The following is a 25,198-nucleotide window of genomic DNA, read 5'->3' as shown; positions in this document are numbered from 1 at the left end:
TAGATTCATCAGGCGTTGTGTTGGCTTGTTATTTCAACGGATGCCTGCCTATCTGGGTGGGATGCAAGTTTTGGTCTCCAGGAAGTCCATGGTACTTAGTTGCAGTAGGAGACATCCTTGTAGATCAACCTTCTGGAATTAAGGGCAATCTTCCCGGCCCTCACCTATTGGACTCTTCTTCTTCAGGGTCACCCAGTCATAATCCAGACTGACCACTACACGGTTTCCTATCTGAACCACAGTCCGCACCAGGAGGGGTGTCTTTGTTGGGAGTCCTCTCTGATCCTTCTATGAGCAGAGCTTCGTGTACCAGCACTGTCCGCAGTCCACATACCAGGTGCGGACAACTGAACCGCAGATCGGGAAAGACTGGATTTGGGAGAGTGCTCCATTCACCCAGAATTTTTCATCAACTTTGCAAGAAGTGAGACATTTCACTTCTCGTCTCAACCACAAAAGTCCAACCTATGTGACCAGAGCGCGGGATCCCATGGCCATCGCAATTGATGTCCTAGTCACTGCATGGTACAAGTTCTCTCTCCTGTCTCTCTTCCCTCTCCTTCAACTCTTGCCCAGTGCTCAAGAGGGAAGGCATTCTCGAGATTCTGGTGTCACCGGACTGGCGTCACCAGGCCTCGTACTCCAACCTACTCGCGGTCACACCTTTTGTGTATTCCACCTTGACCCATCCTCCGTTTCCAAGGTCTACTCTTCCACTCTACCTCAGATGCATTTAAAGGTGTGGCTGTTGAATCCTAGGTTCTGAGTTATAATGGGGAGATTTTTTAGTTGTCAGTGTGTGGATTATGAAATGGTTTACTTAGGGTATATTCAGACATAGTGATCATGTCAGGTTTCTTTTTAATGCAATTGCCACAAAAATGCAGAATTTTTACACTTTTTGTGGAAATTGAGGTAAAACACTAATGTGACCACTATGTCTCAATATACACTTATGTCGAAAAGGGCAGTGTGTGTCAGGCAGGAAAGCCTCTGATCTAGTAAAAGGTCTCCTTATTACTGACTGACTTTTTTTGTAAATTGCAGCAACAAGTCAGGAGAGTTAACCCATAAACTGACTCCCTGGACCGATTACGGTTAAATTAGCTGCAGGGAAGCTAATGTGAGGGTTATTTAACGGCCGTCACATGGCCGCAGTAAAGATAATAGACCCCAAATGGGGCTTTCCACACGGCCAGCTTTTTGATGCCCCAGCAAACCGGGCTATCAAAAAATGGAACGTGCACTATTTTGGGGCGTTCACGACCATACGGCTCTCATAGAAGTCTTCTGATCCGAGTGACGGCCGTGCTTTCTGCCACTCGCGCTCTCATCCTCCTCACAGTGCGAAGTGAATGAGAGGAGATTTTTTTTTGCTGCAGGTAGTGCCACAGCCCCCTTGTAAATAGCACCGCTTGTAGATGGCACTCCCCCTCCTGTAGATAGCGCCACTGTAGCTCCCTGTGGGAGCAGAATCCCTCTGGCCGGGGATTCCGCTCCAAGATGGTGCCCCTGACGATCCATATATGGACAGTGACCTCAGGGGAAACTCCTGAAGAAGAATCCCCTGTCAGAGGGATTCCGCTCCTACAGGGAGCTACAGTGGTGCTATCTACATGGGGATTCCATTTACGGGTGGCGCTACCTTCAAGGGGGCTGTGTGGAGCTACCTACAAGGGGGCAGTGTGGCATTATCTGCAGCGGGCAGTGTGTGGCATTTGTCAAAAATTGACAAATTAAATTCATTCGTTTTTAAAACAGAGAGGGAAAAAAAACGGTTGCAAAATGGATCGAAATCGGCTGTTAAAAACGGAAACGCGGCCCGGAAACGGATGCAAAACGGCCAAGAAAAACTGACCAAAACGGCCATTTTTGTCGGCCGACACTCAGACCCTGTGGTGTGAATCAAGCCTTATCTCCTGACTTGTTACTGCAATTAACGAAAGTGAGAGATTAGGAGGCAGGTCAACAAGATGATGTGTTGAGTCTCCCCTCTCACATATGAGGAATGAATATATATATTTTTTTATTTCATTTTCACATCGGTACCAAACCTACAAGGCACCGGTCCTAGTGCGTAATGCTAAATATGGCCTTTGCTTGAGGGATCTTTTGCTTAGTCACTTTTCCTGATGGCCGTCCCCCCCAGCAGAGGGGTTTTGTTACTGGCTGCCCTGTCCTGCAAGTTCCTCTTTTTGGTCATCCATTGTGATAGTGTTTTTTTTCTGACTTGTCCCGTCCTTTATCCCAAAAGTAGTTTCTGCCTTTAATCTTAGTAAAGAGATTGTCCTCCTTTCCATTTTGTCCCTCACCATCTCAACCAAGGGAGCTGGCTTTGCATGGTCTTGACAGGGTAAGAGCAGTCTGCGTCTATCTGGCTGTGACAGTCATTTCGGCGCTCCGATTCTATGTTGTCTGTACTCTTCAATAGACCACTGGGGTCCAAGTCTGATGTTGAAACTTTTTTACAGGGGGTTGCTCACACAGTTCCCCCCCTATCTGCCCCCAACTCCTACTTGGGATCTGACTTTGGTTCTCCCTGTGTTGCAGTTGGCCCAGTTAGAACCTCCACGACCGATTTCATCGCGTCTTCCCACCTGGAAGGTGGTGTTTCTCGTAGTAGTGACCTTTATCTAGAGGGTTTCTAAACTGACGGCCCTGTAGGTAATTAACTCTCAACCATCTGAGGTATTTAACTCTCCACCAGGATAAGACAGTGCTGCGTACTGTGCCTTCTTCCTTCCACCTTGACGAGATATTGTTTTGCCCATCTCCAGTGCATCCTAAGGAATGCTTTCCTCACAATCTGAATGTTGTTGGTCTACCTCTCATTTACTACTTCTTTTTTCCGCATATCCGACTTCTTGTTTGTGGTCCTTGGGGACTGAGGAAGGGTTTGGTGGCCTATAAGGCTATCATTCAATGGGTTTGGTTGACCATTTGTGTGGTCTACCAGGTCAAGGGGAAGGAACCCCTATACTGGCCCATTTGACTAGGGCGGTTAGTGTTTCCTTGGCTGTGCGTCCTCAGAATTCTGTTCTTTAGGTTTGCAAAGCGGCTACCTAGTTGTCTCTACACAGGGTCACCAAATTCTAAAGGGCGCATACTTAATGTCCTTTAATTTTTATGTTCCCACCCATGATTACTACTTTGGGACATCCCACAGTCTGTGTCCCCCAATGAGATGAACGAGAAAAAATGATTTTTTTTTGAGTACTCATGGTAAAATCCTTTTCTTGTCCAGCCCATTGGGGACACCACTCTCACCCTTCTTTTGATATAGTTGTTTGTTGGACATGGTTTGGTTCTAACATTGTTTGTTTTTCTCTTTACCTTCTGTTTTGCTTCTCCTACTGCTGCTGTACAGACTGAATTAGCTCAGTGCCTGTAGGAGGTGTATACTCTGTAGGAGGGGCCAACATTTTTATTTATTCTTAGTGTCCCTTCTGGATTTGGCTTTTATTTTTTTTTACAAAGATTGAATTACACTGCCTAAGGCTCTGTTCATATGTGTCCTGGTTTTCGTTTATAACAGAAATCAGGACGCAGTATGAGATCTGAGTCAGATTCTGTTTTAACAGGAAGGAAAGCACTACATGCGTTACAACCGGACGGGATCTGCAATGGAGCCTTCAACACAAATATCCTAGGGCTGTATTCACATGGGGCTTTTTTCCTTACCACAAAAGTCATACGTTACATTATTATAAATGGGATTTTACGTATGCCACCTGACCTTTCATACCCATTCTCCGTGCACTAAACCATAGCAGACACGTGACCGTTTTTCGTTTCTGGAAATATGTGCAGGGAAGTTATTTGTCCTTTCGCAAAAGTAACCATTTGCACTTGGCCTTAGTTTATAATGATACTGCCAACTTGTAGGCATTGAAAATTTGCAAGAAAATACAGTACGTTGTAGGTGAATGAGGTTTAGCAAACCCCATTCACATGCCATGGAAATAGATTGTCAGATATGAGGGCATGTTGTGGATTTGTTCAGATATGCTGTAAAATCCACATGTTAATACTACAGATTTTCATAGGTTTCAACCTAAGGCCCTGTTCACACTGAGTTTTTTGCAGGCAGAAAAATCTTCCTCCAAATCCCATCTGGAATTTTGAGTCCGATTTTGACCTGCCTGCATGCTGTTTGCTGCTTTTTTCGCCTGCGGCCATTGAGCGAAAAACGCATTCTCTCCTCCCATTGAGGTCAATGGGAGGTCAGAGACGTAAACACCCGAGGATAGGGCATATGTCGCTGCTACTTCCCGCGAGCGTTTTTTGCCACTTGCAGGGAAAAAAATTCCTCCGCCTCCCATTAAAATCCATTTCGGACATTTTTTGGTGAGTTTTCCGACGCGGTTTCCGAGTCAAAAATCGTGTCAAAAGACTCGGTGTGAACTCCCCCTAATACTCTTATATTATTTCATAGAAGTTTGTTTAATCAAAGTTCTAACAGGTTGCTAATATTTATTTAATGTATGTATAAATGTAAATAACCCCAAGCAGGTTGAGTGTTTTATTTTTGAATTCTTTACGTTGATTCTTTGATGCCTTTTTTTTTTCCTTTTCCTTTTGGTTTCTTAGTATTTCTATTCTGGACTTCCCATCGTGTGTTGTCCATGAGTTGCCTGAACTAACAGCTGAAAGCCTGGTAAGAGATCTGTAGATGACGACAACTTGTAGTCCACTACCATATGTTTTACAGGACAAGCACTGTCCTTTGTATCCTGACTGTGTGTGGGTAAACCAGCTGCATATGACTGCTTATATACTAACAAGTAGGTGTTATATGTTCTGTTTACAGTGCATAATTGAACAAAGCCTCACTCAGCACTCATACACTGGCTTTTTTTTGTTGGGCAAGTTAAAAAAATCTAATTAAAGGGAAGGTGTCACGAAAAAAAATGTTTTATGTTTTTGATTTTAGTATATTATTAAAATAAATTTTATTTATTTGTGTTTTTGTGTTTTACTTTTTTCTGACTATTACTTCTCTATGGGACTGTCATTTTTTTTTTCATCTCTGTATGTGTCGATTAACGACACATACAGAGATGGAATACGGCACATACATCCCCATAGAGAATGCGAACGGGAGCCGTTCCATTCACTATAGTGTATGCCGTCTGTGTGGGAACGGCGCATGCGCCGCTCCCACACAGTCCAAATGGAAGGTCTTTGGAAGTGCGACATCCGGCGCCATTTTCATGTGGACCGGAAGCCGCGGCCGGACAGTAAGATGACTACTTCCGGTCGCGGCTTCTGTCCATATGTTCCGAAGCAAGGATTAGGAGCGGAGGCAGCGGCGGCGGCGGCAGGAGCAAGTAAGTCATGTTTATGTATATTCATGTTATAACCACTGTATCTAATCCTCCTACACTGTGCATTAGCTCAAAAAATGGCGGCACACAGTGTAGGAGGTTTGAACATTCGACCCCCTCCTTTCTCCTGGCACTAGCCAGGATAAAGGAGGGGGCATTGTCTGAGCACGCTAGAGCAAGCGTGTCTTCTCCAATTTTGCAGCATAAAGCAATGAGGTTGCTTTACCACATACCAATGCTGCAATTTTGGGAATTGCTCCCTCTAGCGACCAGCACATGGAAATGTTATAAATTAGAATCTAATTTCTAATATTTCCTGACTTGTGAAAAAATTAAAAAAATTATAACAATGTGTAATCATTTAAAGAGGCTCTGTCACCAGATTTTGCAACCCCTATCTGCTATTGCAGCAGATCGGCGCTGCAATGTAGATTACAGTAACGTTTTTATTTTTAAAAAACGAGCATTTTTGACCAAGTTATGACAATTTTTGTATTTATGCAAATGAGGCTTGCAAAAGTCCAAGTGGGCGTGTTTAAAGTAAAAGTCCAACTGGGCGTGTATTATGTGCGTACATCGGGGCGTTTTTAATACTTTTACTAGCTGGGCGTTCTGACGAGAAGTATCATCCACTTCTCTTCACAACGCCCAGCTTCTGGCAGTGCAGACACGGCGTGTTCTCGAGAGATCACGCTGTGACGTCACTCACAGGTCCTGCATCGTGTCGGACGAGCGAGGACACATCGGCACCAGAGGCTACAGTTGATTCTGCAGCAGCATCAGCGTTTGCAGGTAAGTCGATGTAGCTACTTACCTGCAAACGCCGATGCTGCTGCAGAATCAACTGTAGCCTCTGGTGCCGATGTGGCCGACACGATGCAGGACCTGGGGCAGGAAGTGAGTGACGTCACAGATCTGCACTGCCAGAAGCTGGGCGTTCTGAAGAGAAGTGGATGATACTTCTCGTCAGAACGCCCAGCTAGTAAAAGTAGTAAAAACGCCCCGATGTACGCACATAATACACGCCCAGTTGGACTTGTACTTTAAACACGCCCACTTGGACTTTTGCAAGCCTCATTTGCATAAATACAAAAATGGTCATAAAAACGTTACTGTAATCTACATTGCAGCGCCGATCTGCTGCAATAGCAGATAGGGGTAGCAAAATCTGGTGACAGAGCCTCTTTAAATACTAACTGTTTAACTAAAAAAAAAATTCTAGCGACACATTCCCTTTTTAAGCCGCAATTGGGTTGGTGGCTATGTGTAACATATTTTCATTCTGGGAATTCTGTGTCTGTTACTTTTAGCCATATGTTGACTAATTGAAAAGTATGAGTAATATACAACTCTGTAATTTACTTTACTGTAAGGTCCCATGCACACGACCGTAAAAAACCTCTGTTTTTGCGGACCGCAATTGCGGTCCGCAAAAACGGAGCCATTCACTTTCATTGAACACTGACGCCTTTCCGTAGCACTACGGAAAGGGTGTCCGTGCCGTGGAAATGTTCCGGGAATTATGGAACATGTCCGTTCTGTCGCATTTTGCAGGCCGTGCTCCCATACTTTGTATGGGAGCACGGCCCGAAAATGCGGCTGTCAGTCAGATTCCTGGCACGGTCGTGTCCATGGGGCCTTAAAATGTCGTTTTATCTATGCAAATTCTGTGTGAAGTTACAGTCACTAGGTGTCTCCCTTCCTGTGCTTGACAACAGGAGGTGGACAGCAGTTCAAAGTCCGTCCTTGGTTATACAGTCCTGGCCAAAAGTTTGGAGACTGACACCAATTTGGGTTTTCACAAAGTACCATTATAAGCATTTCATAAATTTTAAAACTTTTATTGACAAATACATCAATGTGCAAAGACTCAGAGTTGACTCTTCTTTTTCAAGACTTCTGCAGTTCGCCCTGGAATGCTGGATATCCGCTTCTGGGCCAAATCCTGACTGACGGCAACCCATACTTGCCTCATCAGTGCTTGGAGTTTATCACAATTTCTGTGTTTGTCCACCCGCTTTGAGGATTGACTACCGGTTCTTAATGGGATTGAGATCTGGGGAGTTTCCTGCCATGGACCCAAAATTCAAAGTTTTGTTCACTGAGCCACTTAGTTCTCACTCTTGCCTTGTGACATGGTTCTCCATCATGCTGGAAAAAGCATTGTATATCACCAAATTGCACCCGGATCATTGGGAGAAGTTTCTCTTGGAGGATATTTATATACCATTCTTTATTCATGGAAGTATTCTTGGGCAAAAGTGTGAATGAGCCCACTCCCTTGGATGAAAAGCAACCCCACACATGAATGGTCCCAGTATGCTTTACTGTTGGTAGGACCCATGGTAGCGCTCATCTTTTCTTCTCCGGACAATTATTCTTCCAGATGTCCGAAACAGTCTGAAGCGGGCTCCATAAGAGATAATAACTTTACCCCAGCCCCCTGCAGTCCAATCCCTGTACTTCCTGCAGAATGTCCGTCTATCCTTGATGTTTTTCTTGGAAAGTAGTGGCTTGTTTGCTGCCCTTGTTGACACCAGGCCAGCCTACAAAAGCCTTTGCCTCACTGTATGTGCAGATGCACTGACACTTGCCTGCTGCCATTCCTGAGCAAGCTCTGCACTGGTGTTGAACCGATCCCATAGCTGAATCCTCTTTAGGAGACGGTCCTGGCACTTGCTGGACTTTCTTGGGCACCCTGAAGTCTTGTTCACCGCAATCGAACCTCTCTCCTTGAAGTTTTTGATGATCTGAACAAGCAGCAATGTCCTTCCCTGTAAAGCCCTTTTGATACAAAGCAATGATGACAGCATGTTTTTCTTTGGAGGTAACCATGGTGTCGCGATGCGGGGTGTGGACCCACTGGGCCGAACAGCGTAGCGGGATGACAGCTGGCCAAACAGGTAAAGTACAGAGTCTATAGTCCAGAAAGGGTACCTGTGGCAACTCGGACAGTAGCAAGGCAGGCTTGGCTGGGACCAGGCAGCAGGTAGACGTCAGGCATGGAGTAGCAGAACGGGCGCGGAATATAACACAACGCGACAACAGATCAGCACGGCACTTGACCAGGATAGCACGGGATACAGGAACAGGGAACACTTGGGAACTGGAAGACACTAGAAGACCATTAGCAAGACCAACTTTGGGTAACTAACAACGCTCAGGCAAAGAACAAGGGGACAGAGCACTTTTTATAGTCTAGTAGCATTCTGGGCTTGATTGCAGACCTCCTGCAATTATGCGCGCAATGGCCCTTTAAGACCGTGCACGCGTGGACGTGCGCGCCTTCCAGGAGACAGTTTTGATACCAGGAATTGAGTGCCGGCACCTCACAGTGGGACGACGCTGCAGAGAACACACATGTCCATGGCCGCGGCCGTCGAGGGGTAAGTCAGAACGACGGGCCGTGGCCATAGACGTTACACATGGTCAACAGAAGAAGACAATGATTTTAATCACCATCCCCCTCCATCCATCAACCAGTCTGCTCTTATAATTCAATCTGCATGACGGATTGATATCAGCTGCCTTGTCCTCATTAACACTATCTCCTGAGGTAACGAGAAGATCACTGAAATTATGTTTGTAGGTCATTTTGTGGCAGGGCTGAAATGCAGTAAAAATGTTATTTTTTTGTGTGATTTTTTTAAGTTCATTTTCATGGCAAGGAATGACTTTGCAATTCATCTGATCTCTCTTCATAACAATCTAGAGTTAATGCTAATTATTACTTTAAAAACTGAGGCACCAAACTTTGTGAAAACAAATTTGTGTCCGTATCAAAAATTTTAGCCAGGACTGTAGAGCAGAAATGATGGCTGTGGAAGGGTGTGTGGGGGTGGAGAGTGTTTCTTCACAGCCTGGATATAACAGTCTAGGGAGGGGGAGCAGGAGGGGGAGCAGAGAGAGAGTGTGCCTCAGCAACACACCCTGCACGTAAGTCTATGAAGGGAGGAAGCCGGATGCTTAAGCTTTCTGTCACCCCAGTGCTGGATTCTCCACTACACTGGTCTGTACTGCTGTATAATCTCCTCCATGCTGCTGCAACTTCTATGTGATCGCGAAAGGAGAGCAGGATTCTCCTCTTCGTGTTCAGTGTATAGAAGACATGATAGACTAGATTATTTCTTCCTTCCCCTATCCACAGTTTCTAACATTATCGAGTTCCGCATCCTTGCATCTATACACTCTGATCATTCCCCACTGTTGTTGAGAACTACATTGGCTGCAAGACCCCTACACTTTAAAAAATGGAAACTTAATGAAAGTCTCCTAACTTCTAAGGACTTCAAGAACCGCATCTCTAAAGCACCCACAACTTATTTTCGGACTAACACTATAGCCGACAGCTTTATGATCTGGGAGTCCCACAAGGCGGACATTAGGGGAGAACTGATCTCAATTGGCTCTTACCTTAACCCCTTCCCGCTCCTTGACGTACTATTACGTCATGGCAGCTGTATCGTTCGCGCTCCATGCCGTAATAGTACGTCTCGGGAGTAACGGCCGTTTCGGCCGTCCTCCCGACACATACAGGAGCTGTGACGCTGCTGTCTTGTTCAGCAGCTGTCACAGCTCCTACAGCGGGGACCGATCGCTGTGTCCCCGCTGATTAACCCCTTAAAAGCCGCGTTCTATAGAGATCGCGGCTTTTTAGGGGTTAAGCTGCCATCGCCGGCCTGCTACGCGATAGCGGCCGGCGATGGTGACTATGGCAACCGGACACCAAACAATGGCGTCCGGCTATGCCATAGACGGAAGCCTAGTGGGTCCTGACAACGTCAGGACCCACTATGCTTGCTGTCAGTGAGTAGCTGACAGTTCTAATACACTGCACTACGCATGTAGTGCAGTGTATTAGAATAGCGATCAGGGCCTCCTGCCCTCAAGTCCCCTAGTGGGACAAAGTAATAAAGTTAAAAAAAAGTTAAAAAAAGATGTGTAAAAATAAGAAAATAAAAGATTTAAAACTATTAAAAGTAAAAATCCCCCTTTTTCCCTTATCAGTCCTTTATTATTAATAAAAATATATAAACAAACAAATAAACTATACATAATTGGTATCGCCGCGTCCGTAACGGCCTGAACTACAAAATTATTTCATTATTTATCCCGCACGGTGAACGCCGGAAAATAAAATAATAATAAACCGAACCACAATCACAATTCTTTGGTCACTTCACCTCCCAAAAAATGGAATAAAAAGAGATCAAAAAGTCGCATGTACCTAAAAATGGTCCTGATCGAAACTACAGTTTGTTACGCAAAAAATAAGTCCTCGCACGGCTTTATTGATTGAAAAATAAAAACGTTATGGCTCTTAGAATAAGGAAACACAAAAAGTGAGTGATTGTTTACAAAACGTATTTTATTGTGCAAACGCCATAAGACATAAAAAAAAACTATAAACATCTGGTATCGCCGTAATCGTATCGCCCCGCAGAATAAAGTGAATATGTCATTTATAGCGCACGGTGAACGCTGTAAAAAAAAAACGAAAAAAAAAACAATCGTACAATTGCTGTTTTTTAGTCACCACGCCACCTAAAAATAGAATAAAAACTGATCAAAAAGCCGCATGCACCCCAAGAAAACTGCAATGGATTCCTCAAGGGGTCTAGTTTCCAAATTGGGGTCACTTTTGGGGGGTTCCCAATGTTTTGGCACCACAAGACCTCTTCAAACCGGACATGGTGCCTAATAAAAAGGAGGGCTCAAAATCCACTAGGTGCTCCTTTGCTTCGGAGGCCGGTGCTTCAGTCCATTACCGCCCGAGGGCCACATGTGGGATATTTCTCAAAACTGCAGAATCTGGGCAATAAGTATTGAGTTGCGTTTTTCTGATAAATCCTTTTGTGTTATAAAAAAAATTGTATAAAGAGGATTTTCTGACAAAAAAAAAATGTCAATTTCACCTCTACTTTGCTCTAAATTTTTGTGAAACACCTAAAGAGTTCATAAACTTTCTAAATGCTGTTGTGAATACTTTGAGGGGTCTAGTTTCTAAAATGGGGTATTTGATAGGGGTTTCTAATATATGGGCCCCTCAAAGCAACTTCAGAACTGAACTGGAACCTAAAAAAATAAATAAATGAGGCAATACTTCGCTTCTTACATTATACTGATAATGAGCCGTGCCCACCCCGAGATGACCCCAGTTTTGACCGTTTGTATAAACGGAGACCCCTATTAGACCGTTCCAGTGCCCGGTTTTCCCAAGCATACACCCCCGAGAAGTGTATTTCTATTGATGAGTCCCTGGTACATTTTAAAGGGAGGGTTCAATTCCGCCAGTACCTGCCGGGTAAGAGGGCAAGGTATGGGTGAAGATGTATAAGCTGTGAGAGTGCATCAGGGTATACCTACAGGTTTCGGATATATGAAGGAAAGGCCACCCCCAAACCAGACTGCATCCTGGACTACAATAGGTACATGGGAGGGATGGACTTGTAAGATCAAGCCCTGAAGCCCTACAGCGCCATGCGGTGTGGTATAAGAAGCTGGCCGGGCACATCATACAGATGGCATTGTACAATGCGTACATGCTACGTCGATGTGCAGGCCACACGGGAACTTTCCTGGAATTTCAAGAGGTGATTATCAAGAACCTAATCTTTAGGGACCAAGAAGGGGGGGGGCACCCAGTACTTCTGGAAGCGAGCCCCCACTCATCGTACCAGGGCAACACTTTCCAGGAGAAGTTCCCCAAACTGGCAAGAAGGGAAAAAGTCAAAAGAGGTGCAAAGTCTGCTATAAGAGGGCGATAATGGATGACACAATATATCAATGTGACACGTGTCCCGAATAACCAGAGCTCTGTATGAAAGTGTTTTAAAATTTATCATACATCCCTTGGTTTATAATTTACCCCAATTTTACTTACCCTGATGCACTCCACACAGCTTATCCCCCCTCGTCTTTCCCCTCTGGGCCCTGCTGTGTGTCCAGGCAGCTGATAACAGCCACATGTAGGGTATTGCCATACCCGGGAGAACCCACATTACAGTTTATGGGGTGTAGGTCTCCGGTCAAAATGCTCACTACACCTCTAGATGAATGCCTTAAGGGTGTCGTTTTTAAAACGGGGTCACTTCTTGCGGGTTTCAACTGTACTGGTACCTCAGGGGCTTCTGCATACATGACTTCGCACTAGAAAATCCCCAGTAGGCCAAATGGTGGTCCTTTCCTTCTGAGCCCTCCCATGGGCCCAAACGGCAGTTTATCACAACAAATGGGGTATTGCGGCACTCAGAACAAATTGCGCAACAGAATGGGGTATTTTGTTTCTTGTGAAAATAAGAAATTTTCATCCAAAACTACATATTATTTGAAAAAAATAATTTTGTTTTCATTCCCAGCCCAATTCAAATAAGTTCTGTGAAAAAACTATGGGGTCAAAATGGTCACAACACCCATAAATGAATTCCTTGAGGGGTGTAGTTTCCAAAATGGGGTGGGTTTCTATTGCTTTGATACCTCTGGGGCTCTGCAAATGCGACATGGCACCCGAAAGCCAATCCAGCAAAATCTGTACTCCAAAGAATACACAGCGCTCCTTTCCTTCTGAGCCCTCCCATGGGCCCAAACGGCAGTTTATCACCACAAATGGGGTATTGCCGCACTCAGGACAAATTGGGCAACAAAATGGAGTATTTTATTTCTTGTGAAAATAAGAATTTTTGAGCTAAAATTACATATTATTGGAAAAAATATATATTTTTTTAATTCCCAGCCCAATTCAAATAAGTTCTGTGAAGAAACTATGGAGTCTAAATGGTCACATTACCCATAAATGAATTCCTTGAGGGGTGTAGTTTCCAAAATGGGGTCACTTCTGGTGGGTTTCCATTGCTTTGATACCTCTGGGGCTCTGCAAATGCGACATGGCACCCAAAAACCAAACCAGCAAAATCTGTACTCCAAAGAACACACAGCGCTCCTTCCCTTCTGAGGCCTCCCATGGGCCCAAACGGCAGTTTATTGCCACAAATGGGGTATTGATGCACTCAGGAGAAATTGGGCAACAAAATTGAGTATTTTGTTCACTGTGAAAATAAGAAATTTTGGTAAAAAATTAGATCTTATTGGAAAAAATGTCATTTTTTTAATGTCACAGCCCAATTGAAATAGGTGCTGTGAAAAAACTGTGTGGTCAAAATGCTAACAACAACCATAAATGAATTCCTTGAGGGGTGTAGTTTCCAAAATGGGGTCACTTTTGGTGGGTTTCCATTGCTTTGATACCTCTGAGGCTCTGCAAATGCGACATGGCACCCGAAAACCAATCCAACAAAATCTGGACTCCAACAAACATATAGCGCTCCTTTCCTTCTGAGCCCTCCCATGGGCCCAAACGGCAGTTTATCACCACAAATGGGGTATTGCCACACTAAGGACAAATTGGGCAACAAAATGGGGTATTTTGTTCCCTGTGAAAATAAGAAATTTTGATCACAAATGACATTTTATTGGAAAAAATGAATTTTTTTTCATTTCAGAGCCCAATTCAAATACGTGCTGTGAAAAAACTGTGCGGTCAAAATGGTAACAACAACCCTAAATGAATTCCTTGAGGGGTGTAGTTTCCAAAATGGGGTCACTATTGGGGGATTCCTACTGTTTTGACACCTCAACACCTCTTCAAACCTGGCATGCTGCCTAAAATATATTCTAATAAAAAAGAGGACTCAAAATGCACTAGGTGCTTCTTTGCTTCTAGGGCTTGTGTTTTAGTCCACGAGCGCAGTAGGGCCACATGTGGGACATTTCTAAAAACTGCAGAATCTGGACAATACATATTTAGTAGTGTTTGTCTGGTAAAACCTTCTGTGTTACAGAAAAAAAAATGAATAAAATTGAAATTCAGCAAGAAAAATGAAATTTGCAAATTTCACCTCCACTTTGCTTTAATTCCTGTGAAATGCCTGAAGGGTTAAAAAACTTTCTAAATGCTGTTTTGAATACTTTGAGGGGTCTAGTTTTTAAAATGGGGTGTTTTATCAGGGTTTCTAATACATAGGCCACACAAAGCCACTTCAGAACTCAAGAGGTACCTTAAAAAAAAGGCTTTTGAAATTTTCTTAAAAATATGAGAAATTGCTGTTTATGTTCTAAGCCTTGTAACGTCCAAGAAAAATAAAAGAATGTTCAAAAAACGATGCCAATCTAAAGTAGACATATGGGAAATGTGAACTAGTAACTATTTTGGGTGGTATAACCGTCTGTTTTACAAGCAGATGCATTTAAATTCTGAAAAATGCAATTTTTTCAAAATTTTCTCTACATTTTGCAATTTTTCACCAATAAACACTGAATATATCGACCAAATTTTACCACGAACATGAAGCCCAATGTGTCACGAGAAAACAATCTCAGAATCGCTTGGGTAGCTTTAAGCATTCCGACGTTATTACCACATAAAGTGAAATATGTCAGATTTGAAAAATGGGCTCTGAGCCTTAAGGCCAAAACTAGGCTGCGTCCTTAAGGGGTTAAGAAATCTAGGAAGCTTCAAATCTCTGACATGTACAAGGAAATAGATGAGCTAGAACAATCCCACAAGAGACCACAAACTCCTGAGGTTCTTGATATTCTAATTGCTAAAAGACCAAAAACTCAGACATACTGAACTCTCAATCTGCCAAGTTCTATATGAGCTGGAAGAATCAGATTTTTGTACATGGGTATAAGGTCTCTAAACTAATAATCTCCCCGATAAAAAAGAGGAAGTCCAAGTCCTACATCAGAATAAATATTGGGGTGCACTCCTCGATTTGTTAGTGTGGTGCTAGTAGGGTAGGGAAGAGATCCCACAATATGAAAAATGATAACCCCAGCACACACAAAAGTACAAAAGGAATCGAGACGCATAAACTTATGGTGAGTGTCACTTGGTATGGGATGTCTGCCGGATCTGCCCTGTGTCAACTCACTTAAACTCCCCAACGGCTCCAAAATTTGTGACACTACGACTATATCGGAAGAATTCCTGAAATATTACACATCTCTATATCAACTTCCGTCGCGAGAATCTCTTGCAGCAAGGGAAACACGGTGGAAAACTATTGACTCCTTCCTGTCGCATTTGCAACTGCCCCAACTATCCCCAACAGAACAACTAACTCTAAGCCATTTTCTGAGCAGGAACTCAAGTCTGTCCTGTCAAGGTGCCCCGCTGGCAAGAGCCCTGGCCCGGACGGTTTTTCCATTCAATATTCTCAAGTATTTAAACAAGAGCTGCTTGCCCTATGCAACAATATTCTGAAAGGATCCTTGATCCCTAACCAAGCCCTAGAGGCACACAACGCTTATACACAAAGGGTAAAGACCCAGAAATTTGCGGCAATTATAGGCCCATTTCACTCTTTAATGTAGACCTAAAAATGTTTTGCAAAACTACTGCCTCTCCGCCTCAACCCTCTTCTTCCAAAGTTGATAGCGGCCGAGCAGGTGGGGTTTGTACGTGGTAGAGAGGGTAGGGATAACTCCCTACGTATTCTACACTTGATGCAACTTGCTAAAGAGAGACGCCTGCCTTTGGCCCTATTAGGCACAGATGCGGAAATTGCCTTCGACAGGATAGACTGGATTTTTATGGAAGAAACCTTAATAAGATTTAACATCCCTAAACTTTTCATTTCAGCTTTACTGCAAATGTACAACCAACCAACAGCTAGACTGTGCATTAACTGTACCTCATCTTCCCACTTCCATGTACGTAACGGAACTAGACAGGGATGCCCCCTCTAGCCACTTTTATTTGTCCTGGTCATGGAAACACTAATACAGGACATACGACAATGTCCCAGCATCGCAGGCATTACGGTTAGAAACACATCATAAAACAGCTGCTTTCGCGGATGATCTGCTCATTATCCTGTCTGACCCTTCGCTAGGACTCCCAGCCATAGAAAACATATTTAAAAATTTTGGCTCATTATCTGATTTTAAAATTAACGCGGATAAATCAGAAATCCTAGGGATAAATATCCCGAATTCAGTAAAGGATAATTTAGAGCTACATTATCCCTTTCAATGGGCCCCCAGATACATTACGCAAAAGGATCTGGACATAACCCTATCCCCAGAAGATGTTAAGGTTTATAAATACTCACACGGCCCTTCCCATTGCATTAGGGTACAATAGAACTCGTACAAGATTATATCTAGATGGTACACTACTCACGATAAAACGCACATATGGTATCCTTCTATTCCGAGTTCTTGTTGGAGGTGTGACCTGGACTCCGGCTCCTATATCTATATATGGTGGGTCATGCCCTTTGTTGCGCAACTACTGGGAGTCTGTACTTCTGCTCATGGCTGACATATGTGCCATCTCCCAAACAATATCTGCCCCTACGATCTTCCTAAACCTGCCGATCAAAGGCATAACCGCTGATGCAAACCGACTGCAGATGTTTTTGCTAGCGGGGGCTAAATTATTAATCCCACCCTTATGGAGGTCCTATAGAGATACATCTCAATTTCGAGATCTCATTGCGGACTCCGAGTAGTTGTCCTTACTGCAACATGGGACTTTATTTATAGATTTACATACTTGTCTGATATCCATTATATTGTCTCATTTTCTTTCTCCCTCCTCTCCTTCCCCCTTTCTCCCCTCTTTATCTCACTCTATGTACCCGAATAATATCTTTCATATAAGACATTCGCTGTTTGTAACATAACAAGGTTAATTGAGCAAAACCTTTTCGTTTTGTCCACTTTTTCGTTGCAATGATATTATGATTTATTTGTTTGTTTAAATTTCTTTATGAAAAATTCTTTCAATAAAAACTAAATTGAAAAGAAGACATGATAGCGTTTCGCTCCATCTATTAGCTTTGAGACAACTGAGCTTTAGGAGAGTGCCTGCAGAAGGGAAAACTGCTAAATAATGCCACATACAAGTCATATAATGACCAGAAATTGTGTTATTCCTCATGTACACGCATATGACCGCTTATTCTGAAAAGTTAGGCACGCTTTAAGAATTCCCATACATACAGACATACAGGTAGCGTTCTTTGTGTTGTTGAACTCCTGCTGATTGTAACTGCCGTTTCCTATATCTCTGGCAGTTTACTGACCGGTTTTTCCCTATTGACATTTAATAGTAAAATATGCAAAATACAACATGTGCATTTTTACATGAAGTACCATAGTAATCACTAGGGAGTCCGGACACTATTTGTATGGTATGGCACCCTCTAGAATAAGAGGCTACTTCACTGATCTCATTATACCACTGCTGATTAGTATTTCTCCATATAAATAAAAAAAATATATCATTTGCTGCCACTGAGTGGCCAAAAGCTGGTACTGCAATACATTCTAGCGTGGAATCATCTGTATATATGTATTGGGTGTATCCTGTATTTTTATGCAAGGTGATATCAACTTTTATGATAAAAGCTCTGTTGCATGTTTATTACTGTAGGGGGTGATGTATGACTAGTTGTTAATACTAGGTATATTGATTCGGAAACGTACAAGAGAACAGACATCCGCTAATCCTAGCCCTACCATTTTGGGAAAATTAGGGGAATACAAATATATTTACAACTTGAATACATATAGTTTCTAGATTGTTTTGTAAAAAAAAATGTTTTCTTGTAAATGAGAATCACTAAATATGATCAACAGATGTCGATTTAGAATTTTTTTTACATTTTGTTACCAGGAAACTCAATTCCTCACTGTCTAATGAAGAAAGTGTTTATTTAGGCACGTGACATGGACATATGTACAATAACCATGTATTTGGTTTTGTTTTCTTGCAGGAATCTGGAGACAACAATCAGTTCTGTTGGAGAAATCTATTTTCCTGCATTAATTTGCTGAGGATCCTAAACAAGCTCACTAAATGGAAGCATTCCCGCACCATGGTAAGTGTGCAACTCAAATACAGGGTTCTTACCTGGCCATAGGTTCCCCAAGCACAATACAACTGATCTAATAAATGCAATTCGACATGTTTTATATATATATATCTATATATATATATATATATATATATATATATATATATATAAAACATGTATGGCTTTATTCATATGTAATCCGAAGAGACAGGAGGTGGATTTCACATTACCAATAGATAACTCCATTAAAGAGGCTCTGTCACCAGATTTTGCAACCCCTATCTGCTATTGCAGCAGATCGGCGCTGCAATGTAGATTACAGTAACGTGTTTTTTTTTTTAAAACGAGCATTTTTTGCCAAGTTATGACCATTTTTATATTTATGCAAATGAGGCTTTCTAAAGTACAACTGGGCGTGTTTAAAGTAAAAGTACAACTAGGCGTGTATTATATGCATCAGCGTTTGCAGGTAAGTAGCTACATCGACTTACCTGCAAACGCCGATGCTGCTGCAGAATCAACTGTAGCCTCTGGTGCCGATGTGTCCTCGCTCGTCCGACACGATGCAGGACCTGGGGTAGGAAGTGAGTGACGTCACAGCGTGATCTCTCGAGAACACGGCTGTGTCTGTGCACTGCCAGAAGCTGGGCGTTGTGAAGAGAAGTGGATGATGCCGATTCGTCAGCATCATACACTTCTAGTCACAACGCCCAGCTAGTAAAAGAAGTAAAAACGCCCAGATGTACACACATAATACACGCCCAGTTGTACTTTAACGTTAAACACGCCCAGTTGTACTTTGGAAAGCCTCATTTGCATAAATATAAAAATGGTCATAACTTGGCCAAAAATGCTCGTTTAAAAAAAAACAAAAAACGTTACTGTAATCTACATTGCAGCGCCGATCTGCTGCAATACGAGATAGGGGTTGCAAAATCTGGTGACAGAGCCTCTTTAAGCTACAGCTTCCGATCATAGATGTTCTCTAACCCTAAGCAATATATAGGAGGACATTTTAGAACATAAATTTAATCAAACAATGCAGTTCTATAGAAAAAAAATGGGTAATGACCATTAACATGACCTAGGATAGCAATATAGGAATAGTAACCATGATTGTTACATGTAAATAGGCCTTCAGGGGTCATGCACACAACCGTATTTAGGATCTATATCAAATGGAATATTGAGAGGATGCCCATAGAATTGTACCTCCGATTTTCACATAGAAGCAGAGTTTTTTTCCTCAGGGGTTCCATGAGCATTCGTGAGAAAAGAAAGTTGACTGGCAATGTGCCCGAGACTGAAGTGAAGAGATCACAGCACCCACTGGCTTCTTCTTTCTTAAGATTATGGGCATAACTGGGGTTGGACCCCACCAATCACATACTATGGGCCTAGTTTCCGGATAGGCTTTTAATGTTTTAGCCCGGAAAGCCCCTTTAACCACAGGCTAGCCACCAGAGCCGCTTTTGAGGAGTTCGTCATAAATGATCATTTTTCTAGGGCAACATGTATCTCATGTTAACTACAGTCCATTTAAAATACATTGGTTGCTGTTTTAATGCCTATTAACACATATTTATTCTGTTGTCAGATGTTGGTGGTGTTTAAATCTGCCCCGATTCTAAAACGTGCACTTAAAGTTAAGCAGGCAATGATGCAGTTATATGTGTTAAAACTTCTGAAGCTACAGACCAAATACCTTGGTAGACAGTGGAGGAAGAGCAATATGAAAACTATGTCTGCTATCTACCAAATGGTGCGGCACAGAATGAATGATGACTGGGCCTATGGCAATGGTAAGTAAATATCAAGAGCGTAACATTCCCACCCAGACAATAAAATAAATAATAATAAAGTACTCACCACTCTGCTTCTTTCCGCCCTCATCCCCTCAGGCTCCCACAGCAGGCAACGGCGCATACAAGGTACTTATGCCGGGCAGCGCCAGGACCTTGTGTGCGCCGCACCCTGCTGTGAGTGCCTAAGGGCATCTGGGGTGAGAAGCAGAGCGGTAAAGTATTGTTATTTTATGATAAGGGGGCGAAACGGCAAGATGTGACACATTAAGAGGCGTTCGCCTCTTAACCCCTTAGTGACCAGCCTATTTTCGGCCCTAAATTACCAAGCAATAATTTTTTGTTTTTCTATAGTCGCATTCAAAGAGCTATAACTTTTTTTTATTTTCCCATTTACATAGCTGTATTAGGACTTGTTTTTTTGTGGGATTAGTTGTACTTTTTAAAATGGCACCCTTTTGGGGTACATGTAATTTTTTTGATTAACTTCTATTAACTTTTTTTGGGGGAGGAAAAGAAAAAAACTGAAATTCCACCATTATTCTGTGCATTTTAAATTCACGTCGTTCCATGTAAATAACATGTTGCCTTTATTCTATGGGTCGGTTCGATTACGGCGATACCACATATGTAGAGTTTTTTTTTAAGTTTTACGATTTTTGCACAATAAAAACTCTTAATGCAAAAACAAATCATTTTAATTAGTCTTTTTCCAAGAGCCATAACTTTTAATTTTCCGTCAATGTAGTGATATGAGGGCTTGTTTTTTGCAGGATGAGAATTTGTTTTCATTGGTACTTTTTTGGGGTACGTGGGAATTATTGATTAACTTTTATGGCTTTCTTTGGGGGACAATGGAAAAAAAATAGCAATTTCGCCATTTGTTTTTTGCGTGTTTTTTTTATTTTTTTTTAAATGAGATGTTAACTTTATTGTTTGGGTAATAATGGTCGTGGCAATACCATGTCTGTGTACTTTTATTTATTTTTTACTCTTTTACTAAATAAAACCACTTTTTATGTGAAAAATTCTTTTTTTTTTTTCCGTTTTTTTTACTGTAATCTTTATTAATAATTTTTATTTTATATGAATTATTTTTTTCAGTCCCACTAGGGGACTTTACTATGTGATCTTTAGATCGCTAATATAATTCTTTGGTATACATAGTATACCTGAGCATTACTGCCTGTCAGTGTAAATCTGGCGCGTCCTAATAGGCATATAGAGAAAGGGAGAGCCCCTCCCTCTGTAAGCAACTTAAATGTTGTGGTTGCTACTGACCACAGCATTTGAGGGGTTAAACGGCCGCGATCGAAGTAAACTTTGATTGCTACCGTTGGAGCAGGTGCCCGGCTGTCATCAACCGAGCACCCGCTCCAGCCGGCACGGGACAACTGTGAAGGACTTAGACTTGGCCGCGGTGAAAAGGCGGCAGCCTAGCCGAAGGCCCCTTAGTGACTGTCGTGAAAAGGCGTATTGGTGGTCACTAAGGGGTTAATATATGGAATCTTAGTCCACAAAGTGTTTATTAAGACTGTTGTATGAAAAGCTAGTATTAATGAATCTCTCTGTGTTGTGGGAGGTTAGATATTTGTCTATTGTAGTTGGGCAGTAAAGATGTTTCCGTTGCAGTAACAGAGTAACATATTATTTATGTATGTGTCCCCATAAACTAAAAGGACAAAAGTGTGTACTAGCAGAGACTTAGAATTGTAAACTACAAATCCCATGAGTGCTCAGTTCTGCCCTCTATTTCAGAATTCATATACCTTCCTGCTGCATCTCTGTAGTCTAATAATGGTACATATAAGCTCCTCCAAGTAAAAAAAAACCGTGGCCCATGTCATTTTTCTTCTTGTACTGTAATCCTTTGGCCAACGCAACTGCTTTTGTGTACAGATTCTATTGGTGCACTTCATATATCTTGCAGATGTAATTTGATGAAAAAATGTAAAACACATTTAACCGTTAAAGAGGCTGTCACCAGAGTATGTGTCCTGTCTCCTACATAATCTGATCGGCGCTGTAAGTGTATGACTATGATTGGTCAGCGTCATACACTTCTCTTTACAACACCCACTTGGTCAAAAGCTAAAAAACGGCCAGTTGGGCATTAAGAAACGAATTAGCATAAATCTAAAATTGTTCATAAACTTGCTCAAAAATGATCGTTTTTCAAAATAAAAACCACTTTTATCTACATTACAGCGCCGATCAGATTATGTAGGAGACAGGACACTTATACTCTGGTGACAGCCTCTTTAAGCTGTTAGGGCCAGATATCTGGCCGTGTAGTGGATTTAAAGCTTGATATATATATATGTCCATTTGTTAAAATGAGTATTAATATATAGAATAAAGGGCAAAAATCACGACGCTCCAGCAAAACCAACACAGTAGTGTATTGAGTACATAGATCATAGACCACCAGTTTACAGCAATACAATGAGTAGGCACAAAGTAATGTACACAAGAGTTTAGTGTAACTATACAATATGTGTAATTTATGCGTGGTATAATTCCATAACGTTTCTGCATTTAATTAATTTTTCTATCCATTCCAATAGATATAGATGCTAGACCTTGGGATTTCCAGGCTGAGGAGTGTACCTTGCGGGGAAACATCGAGAGTTTCAACAGTCGGAGATATGAGAAGAATACAAACTGGGAGTTTGCCCCAGTAGATAACTGTTTGCAGAGTGTTATGGGACAAAATCTTGAACTCCCAGAAGATTTCCATTATACTTATGAGCTCTGGCTGGAAAGGGAGGTGTTCTCCAATACAATTCAGTGGGAAGACCTTCTACAATATTCCTGACTAATGTACTAACTACGATCAGTCTGTTTTTTGGTACACTGTTTGGATTGGTGCTGCTAACACAATCTGTCTTATATTACTGGTCCTTTAAGTGTAGTAATCGATCTGTAGATCAGAATAACTATAAATGTATACATTCTGTGTTAACCCCAATTTTGCAGGGATTCTGTTAGCTGAGGTAGCAATAGAACTGAACAAGTAATCCTATACTTATCTGGACATCACTAATATAATCCTGAAGTATATAATTGCAGTATTTAAGGGCTTTGTAAACCTTTGAACACTTTTTTTTGTTTGTTTTTTAGAGGATTTGAAACCACTTTAATTGTTTTTTATTAAAAAAAAAAAAGATTACTTTTTGATACTTGTACTCAAACCAGAATTGGGCAACTCAGCGGGACTGACTGCTTCTGTGACAGCGGGTCCTGTCGATGTGATCGATTATGGCTGGATTTTGCGTGGACCCGCTATCACTGAAGACGTCATTTACACTGACCTGACCGATTCTGGTTTGAGCTCAAGATACAACTATGTTTCCAGGATACATAAATGCTGTATCTGAAAAATAACTTTTTAATAAAAAGTTGCTTAAAATCCTCAAACTTTGTTTTTTATTTTTTAAATGGTTTACATAGCCTTTAAGAGAGTTTCCCAGGTTTAGCAAGTAAAGCTTATTATGGCATAGTGAAAAATATGTGTAACTTGTGTCACTTTTCCTCAGAGTTTTCACTATCTTAGAGAGAGCGAGATATCTGTGATTTATCACGTGGCCAAGACCGTTTTAATACCTGGAAAGAAAACAACGAAAGTTCCTATTCAAAGCCTAGAAGCATTGATCTGAAAAAACTGGGTTTTAGACGATTGCATACATTTTCATTATACAATGAATAAGCTTTATTTGCAAAAACTGGAATACCGCTTTAAAATACATTACTCTGTTTTGAACTAAGGATCAACTAATATTTCGCTAGTCTCACAAAAGATATTGGGAATGCTGTCAGTTACCCAACAATTTGTAGACAATCGGGCAAGAGTTGTCCCACTTGCATATTAGCCATTGCATTTTCAGAGCTCACATAATGATTTGTTAATAAAATTCCTTACGTCAACTAAAACATTTTACTGAAACGCGATGATTAGTTATTTCCAGTGGGAATTGCACGGCTAGTTTTCATTTTTTATTTGCAGTAAAATTAACGAAATCGTACCCATTCAAATCAATGGACTGTCCATATAATGGCCAGGCCCTTCAGAGGTGTAGGGGCTCTTCACTCTGGCTAATAGAGGTGGGTCCTGATCCATATGCCCGAATATGTGAAGGGTTGTGTAATGCAGGCGACCCCTTTTACGGACATCTATCCCCTGCTGAAAAACCTACAGCAGAGTTGATCAATAAAGGTTTATTTCAATGTGAAACCTGTGAAGAATCTCTGGCCAGGCATTTGCCTCACCAGACAGTATTTCAGCTTTCTTTTTGTATATACAAGATATTTAAAGGATACAGCAAATGCCTGTGGTTTCCCTGTTTGACCTGTTTATTGAAGATAATAATTATTTTTTTTTGTAACAAAATGAATATTAAATTAACAATATTGCTTTACAGTGCCTCTGATTTTCTGCTTCGGATTGTAATTATTCTCTTCAAATCGTATGTTACAACATGCTTTACAGGCTATAGAATTATAAAATATTGGTCACAAATCAGTTTTTAATATTTAACAGGGAAAACCGGTAATGCCTATATTACTTTTAGTTTATATGTTTTTAAATGTCCTTTACATTTTGTTGAGAGATTTCTTACGTCCACAGATTCTTGAGTGATTTTGATAAATTTTGAATAGTACAATGAATTCAGTTTGCGGTCACATTTTTGTGCTTCAGGTCATTAGAATATTTTGGAAAATGGATGTGTGATATTTATATAGTGCCATCATCTAACGTGTGTGTGTGTCATTACACAGTACCCCTTGAAATGACATGTATGTTACATCCTCCAGAGAGGCACACTCTTTGTAGTTACTCTCCACTTCCCTACACATTGTCGACATTAAAGAGGAGGCATATATAAATAATACAGGTTAAAGTCACCGCACACATGCCGGTAGGAAGCTACAGAGACAAAAAGAAAAACAAGACCAGCACCAGTAAGGCAACAACTTACAAATCAGAATAAAAAATTGAGCCATCAGGACTATATATCCTGAGATAATGCAACTCGATGGTCACCAACCACCACAGACCGACATAAACTTGTGTTGGCAGCCTTGATGTTTATAAACTAAAATTTCATATGGAAGCAGAGCGTTAACAAGTTTCTTCCAGTGGAAGATCGATGGGGGGCGCTCAGCCATCCATTAGATGGCAATAGCGTTCCTGGCCAGAAAC

General features: G+C 41.7%; 1 protein-coding gene across 1 annotated transcript in view; it reads left to right on the top strand.

The window, feature by feature from the left end:
* The window catches only part of STRIP2 (striatin interacting protein 2), a 77,796-nt gene extending 53,383 nt beyond the window's left edge, over positions 1–24,413 (top strand). The window contains exons 18-21 of the mRNA XM_075857539.1: positions 4,591–4,657; positions 18,113–18,217; positions 19,791–19,995; positions 22,563–24,413. Of these exons, the coding sequence (XP_075713654.1) occupies positions 4,591–4,657; positions 18,113–18,217; positions 19,791–19,995; positions 22,563–22,813 (628 nt within the window). The 3' untranslated portion in view covers positions 22,814–24,413. The remainder of the gene's footprint in view (positions 1–4,590; positions 4,658–18,112; positions 18,218–19,790; positions 19,996–22,562) is intronic.
* The last annotated feature ends 785 nt before the right edge of the window (positions 24,414–25,198 follow it).

The sequence above is a fragment of the Rhinoderma darwinii genome, chromosome 3 (genome assembly GCF_050947455.1).
Source record: "Rhinoderma darwinii isolate aRhiDar2 chromosome 3, aRhiDar2.hap1, whole genome shotgun sequence".
In the NCBI taxonomy this organism is placed as follows: domain Eukaryota; kingdom Metazoa; phylum Chordata; class Amphibia; order Anura; family Rhinodermatidae; genus Rhinoderma; species Rhinoderma darwinii.
The sequence above is the reverse complement of the archived record's forward strand: the minus strand, read 5'-3'. Positions and strand labels throughout refer to the sequence as shown.